This window comes from Lithobates pipiens, unplaced genomic scaffold (genome assembly GCF_037356315.1).
Source record: "Lithobates pipiens isolate NorthernLeopardFrog02 unplaced genomic scaffold, aLitPip1_a1.2 Scaffold_18, whole genome shotgun sequence".
NCBI lineage: Eukaryota > Metazoa > Chordata > Amphibia > Anura > Ranidae > Lithobates > Lithobates pipiens.
The window spans coordinates 615,105,117-615,111,116 of NW_027507758.1; the positions used below are offsets into that span (position 1 = coordinate 615,105,117).

The 6,000-nt window shown below is 43.6% G+C and overlaps 1 protein-coding gene across 1 annotated transcript in view; it reads left to right on the forward strand.

The window, feature by feature from the left end:
* The window catches only part of LOC143986835 (uncharacterized), a 65,839-nt gene extending 60,112 nt beyond the window's left edge, over positions 1-5,727 (forward strand). The window contains exon 9 of the mRNA XM_077485244.1: positions 5,669-5,727. Coding sequence (XP_077341370.1) covers positions 5,669-5,727 — 59 coding nt within the window. The remainder of the gene's footprint in view (positions 1-5,668) is intronic.
* The last annotated feature ends 273 nt before the right edge of the window (positions 5,728-6,000 follow it).

Sequence of the window (6,000 nt, forward strand, 5' to 3'; positions counted from 1 at the left end):
AGGAGATGAAAGTTCACACGACTGCATCAAAAACGCACCAAAAACATGCATGCAGAAAAGCATCTAGAACACTGTTTATAAACATTTATAAACATTGTTTATAAACATTGATCATACAGGAGATAGAGAGATACAAAGTAACATTGTTTATAAACATTGATCACAAATTGTAATTATGTGCCTCTGTTAAACAGGGGCAGAAAAATTGGGCCTTGGGTGGTGGTGGTGGTGGCGCCACAATGCTGTAACCCCTCACAGATACTCTTGGTGGGCACAGGAACGGGCCCTGCTGTGAAATATTATATCAAAAATTGTAATTACATGCCCCTGTTAAACAGGAGCAGAAAAATTGGTCCTTGAGTTATGGTGCCACAACACTGTACCACCGGAAGTGTAGTAGAAACTGTACATACTGTATTAGATACAGTGCAGATGGGAGATAGGGATAGAAAGTAACATTGTTTATAAACATTGATCAGACAGGAATTAGAGAGATATATGAGTTTTAGGTAGGTTTAAAGTGGTTGTAAAGACTCAAAGGTTTATTTACCTTCATGCAGCCAAAAAAAAAAACTTCTGTGTGCTGCAGCCCCCCAATACTTACCTGAGCCCGATCTTCCTCCAGCGCTATGCACGGGGACCTCAGCTCACCTGGGTCTCTCCCTCCTCATGGGCTGAAACAGCAGTGGAAGCCATTGACTCCCGCTACTGTCAATCACAGCCAGTGAGCCAATGAGAAGAGAGCAGGGGCAGGGCAGATTATGTGATTAGATATACAGCGCTTTGGCTCAGGAGGGAGTCTGCTTGGGTACTCCTGTAGCAACCTGCTTGCTATGTGGGCACTAAACATGAGGGAGGGACCAGGAATACCAGTGAGGGACCCAAGAAGAAGAAGACGATCGGTGGCTGCTGTGTGTAAAACCAATGCATAGAGCATATAAATATAACATGTTTGTTATTTTTTTTAAATAAAAAAAATGCCCTATTTATTACTTTAAAAGGCATTTATTGAAATTAGCATCATGTACATAAAGCCAACGTGTTTCAGGGGAAAGGACTACCCCTTCTTCAGGGCTGTTACTGCATGCTATTAGATGGGAAAGATTGTTGCCTCTGCAGCTACTGTATAGTCAGGACTCGGTCAGCCTGCTATCTGAAATCTTGCAATTAATATATCCAGTTTGGCAAACCATTCCTATCTAATAGCATGCAGCAACCGTCCATAATGTATAAAGCCGGATACTCAGTGTACTCTTAATAAAGAAATTATTTTTGCGGCTACATGTAAAATGACAAAGCACCAGATATGCAATGTGTTCGGCTTATACAGCCTTCCTCATAGCATACCAACAACAGCCCTGAAGAAGGGGAGTGTTTTTCCCCCAAAACGCGTTGGCTTGATGTACATGTCGCTACTTTCAATAAACACCTTTTAAACCTACCTAAAGCTTGCATTTGTTTTGAGGTCGGGCGCTCCTTCCTTCTTTTCCAAGTCTACAAGCTACAGTGGGGAAGTCTCACAGCGGTAGGAGGAAACTCTGATATAAGAAGCAGCAGAGTCATTAAACCCAGTCGTGTCTACCCAGATCTGAAATACCATGTGTCCATTTTTCATGTAATAATGCTTCTATATGCAGGGCCGTCTTTAATATAGATTGGGCCCTGGGCAAAAATTTTCTTGGGCGCCCCCCCCCCATGCAATTTCCCTCTCCACCTACTCTGAAACATACAATAAATAGCAGCTAGACCTAAAATCAGTTTTCTGTATCAGATCAGGCAGCAATTGCGATTGGTTGCCAGCAGTTACAGCATATCATTACTGCTCACTGACTAGTTGCTAGAGGTTACAGCACACGTTGCGGCTCACTGATTAGTTGCTAGAGGTTACAGCACATCACCTCCTCACAGCAGGGGAGCATGATATACATAGGAATGCCACCTTTATTTACATATCAATGCCCCCAGCCGCAGCTATTTAGTTAGTATTGTCGTCGCTATTTACATATGAATGCTGGTTATTTATATGTAAACACAGGGCCTGCAGGTGAGTCACTTGCACACAACAATAGGGCAGAACTGGGCAGCATTAGTACCAGCACTTCTCACAGATATTAGGACACAGCACAGGAATAAAACTTCAAGGGACAAGGGAATTTAAACCTGGATAGTTGGCAAGTATGAGGCAGCTGTTTTGGGCCCCACAACAATGACAGGGCCCAGGGCAGCTGCCCCTTTTGCCCTGCCTTAAAGACAGCCCTGTCTATATGACATATTGACTGGTAATTTGTTTGGATTATATTGCTCATACCTGCCTTCATTGTCTCCTCATCCAGAGTGAAGTCACAACAGGACAAGACAAGTTACAAGGTCTTCCGGATGAGGAGAACAGCATTCGTTTTTTTTCTCCCGTGGGGACATCACCCTGTCAATGACTAATAATGACTAATAAATAACTAATGACTAATGTCAATGACTAATAAATGATCATTCCAATCTACACCATGATAATTTTGTGCTTTCTATGCTTTTGAAGGTTCTCATGAATCCAGGTCATGCTATAACTAATAGTAGTTAGTCACATGTCACTGGTGTTGTTCTGTAATGCTGGAGACATTTCACAGCTGGTGGCTTCCTCAGCCTTAACGAGTGTCGGGAACATACCCCAGCCACAGAGGTAATTCCGACACTCTCATCCAATCAGCACAGAATGTGTCATGGCAGATGTTTATTGTACAAGAACATGGGAGGTGTGAAAGCTTGTGACACTCATCTTGTTCTGATTAGGGATAAGCCAAACATCCTCCGGTTCGGTTTGCAGTAGAACATGCGAACAGGCAAAAAATGTAAAGTTAAGTTACCATTAAAGTCTATGGGACACAAACGTGAAAAATCAAAAGTGCTCATTTTAAAGGCTTATATGCAAGTTATTGCCTAAAAAGTGTTTGGGGACCTGGGTCCTGCCCCACGGGACATATATCAATGCCAAACAAAGTTTTAAAAACAAATGTTTTTTCGGGAGCAGTGATTTTAATAATGCTTAAAGTGAAACAATAAAAGTGAAATATTCCTGTAATATATTGTGCCTGGGGGTATCCTTAGTATGCCTGTAAAGTAGCACATCTTTCTGATGTTTTAACTGTGCCACAGCAAAATGACATTTCTAAAAGGAAAAAAATGTAATTTAAAACTGCTCGTGGCTGTAATGAATTGTCGGATCCCGGCAATATAGATAAAAATACCAAAAAAAAATGGCGTGGATGTCACCCCCAAAATCCAAACTAGGTCCTTCAGGTCTGGGATGGATATTAAGGAAAACCCTGCACCCAAATATTTTACAAAATGGAGTGGGGATCCCCCAGGCCCCCAGGAACTATATACTCTGAACAGCAGTATATATACTATACGGCCTGCCCTATATAATCTGCAGAAAATTGGGCCTTAGGTGTTGGTGGTACTAGAACACTAAGCCCTCACAGTTGTGGGTGCAGGAACGGGCCCTGCTGTGAAATGTTATATCAAGAATTGTAATTATGTGCCACTGTTAAACAGGGGCAGAAAAATTGGGCCTTGGGCGGTGGTGGTAGTGGTGGCTCCACAACACTGTAACCCCTTACAGATACTCTCGGTGGTCACAGGAACGGGCCCTGCTGTGAAATATTATATCAAAAATTGTAATTACATGCCCCTGTTAAACAGGAGCAGAAAAATTGGGCCTTGGGTGGTGGTGCCACAACACTGTACCACCAGAAGTGTGGTAGAAACTGTACACACTGTATTAGATACAGTGCAGGCGGTGTACACAGTATTAGCAACTGTACAACGGCTGCACTGTATTGTATACTATGTACACCACCAGAAGTGTAGTAGAAACTGTACTAGATACTGTGTACACCATCTGCACTGTATTAGAAACTGTCCTTCTGAGGATCAGTGGCCACTCTCTCGGCTGAGACTACATGTCCAAGATACGTAACTGAAGTCTGATAGATTTGACACTTCTCTAACAACAACTTCAGCCTCTCAGTGTGTAATCATTGGAAGACTTTCTCCAATCGAGCTTCGTGGTCCTCCAACATTTTGCCAAAAACGATGATATCATCCAGATACACGAGCACTTCTATCAAGTTCATGTCGCCCACTGTGTTCTCCATCAGTCTCTGAAAGGTGGTGGGGGCCCCTATTAACCCCTGTGGCATGCAGTCGAATTCAAAGAGGACTGATAAAGGTTGTCTTCTCTCGGTCGTCCGGATGCATGGGTATCTGATAATATCCACTCTTCAGATCTGGAACACTGAACTATTTAGCTCCTGGTAGGCATTGCAGGGCCTCTTCTATTCAAGGGGTTGTGTACTGATCTGGGGTAGTCAATTGAAAGTTCGGTAGTCAATACACATCCAGTGGGATCCATCTTTCTTTCTCACGACCACAATAGGAGAGGTGTAAGGGCTCCTCAATTCTCTAATGACCCCCAACTTCTTCAGTTTAGCCAATTGTTCCCGAAGGTCCACCAGGTCACACAAAGGGATTTGTCTAGCTCTTTCTTGGAAAGTATCTTCACTCAGCCGAATTCTGTGTTGAGCACTCTTGGTGCAACCCACATCAAAGTCATTCTTGGAGTACATTTGTCTCCCATCGGGCTAACTGAGCTTTAATCCTCTCTTCCCATCTGGGGGACAGATTTGGACACTGGATAGTGGTCTCTCTTCCATTTTCCCTCTGGATTAAGTCATCCCCTGTCACTGGGGTGGCAGCACTCAATTTCCCAATGACCATACAAGGCTTCAGGCTGATTGCATAGGCTGGTGACATTCCTCACACTGACAGGGATTCATCCCCTGCTTCTCAGTAAGGCCCTAGTGGATATGATCTCTGGAACTAGTTCTATTCCACTATCTACCCTCCAGTGGATCAGCTTCTACTACCACATAGAGACCCGGTTGATCCCATGATCGCTTAACAGTGGCTTTCATACAAGTTCTTTCACTATGTTGCAACACCTTTTCTTGTGTATCTAGTCACCACATTTTCCTACTCCTTCGGTGGGGGCCTTTTTTTCCTGCAATACATGCTGAAAAGCCTTTTGCAACTGAGGATGGATCTTCCCTCCAGGGCCAGCGGCGTGAGTAATAGCCTCACAAGATTGGTGTTGTTGCCTATCAGCAAGGAATTTCAGATTGCCCCAGGAGGTTGAGGACAGACAACAGCCAAAGTGCCGAAAGTCTTCGGCTTTCCAGCCAAGGAAGTATCTAAAGTTAGCTTGATAGGGATATAACCGTCATATGGGCACTTTTGGGTACCTATACTCCAGATCTCCAACTATTCGAGCTTACACAAAGGGATGTGCCTTAAGTACTTGTTATAGAAGTCCCGATACAGAAAAGTCACCTGGGCTTCTGTATCCAGCAAAGCTTGAATATAGATATGCTCTACTTTTATCTTGGGCAGTTTTTTTCTTGGGTAGTTTTCTAGCTGATGACTATAGTTTGAGCCCTAATCAGCTTGAGGGCAGTGGAGCCTGTTTAACAACTCGATCAGAAAGGTGTGCATTGATTTGCCGTGTCCGTCTTTCCTTCCCCGGGGGCCCAGTTTTCTTTTTAACAGGCAAGGAAGGGAAAGAGGTAGCACACAGCTTTTGTTTTTGTTTTTTTCTTCTTTGATTCTTTCTTAGCTTTGGAGCGCAGTTTTCCCTCGGGACTCTCAAATAGCTCCTTCACTGAGGTCCCTTGAAGTTTCCTGCCGGCTTTTAGAAAAGCAGCTTCTGTAAATCTTTTAAAACTTGCATGAGTAATTGTGGGCTGATTCCAGCCTTGGGGCACTCAGTCCGGAAGTGTCCAACTTCTCCACATCCATAAAATTTATTTTCTCGCACTCTGAAGTTTGGAAATCCTTGGTCTTGGACCTTTGGTGAAGTCCTTGTTCTTGGACCTTTGCTTGAGTTTCCATTACTCGCATTAGTGCATGATACATCTGAGTTTGGGCTTGAACTACTTGGGTCATCAG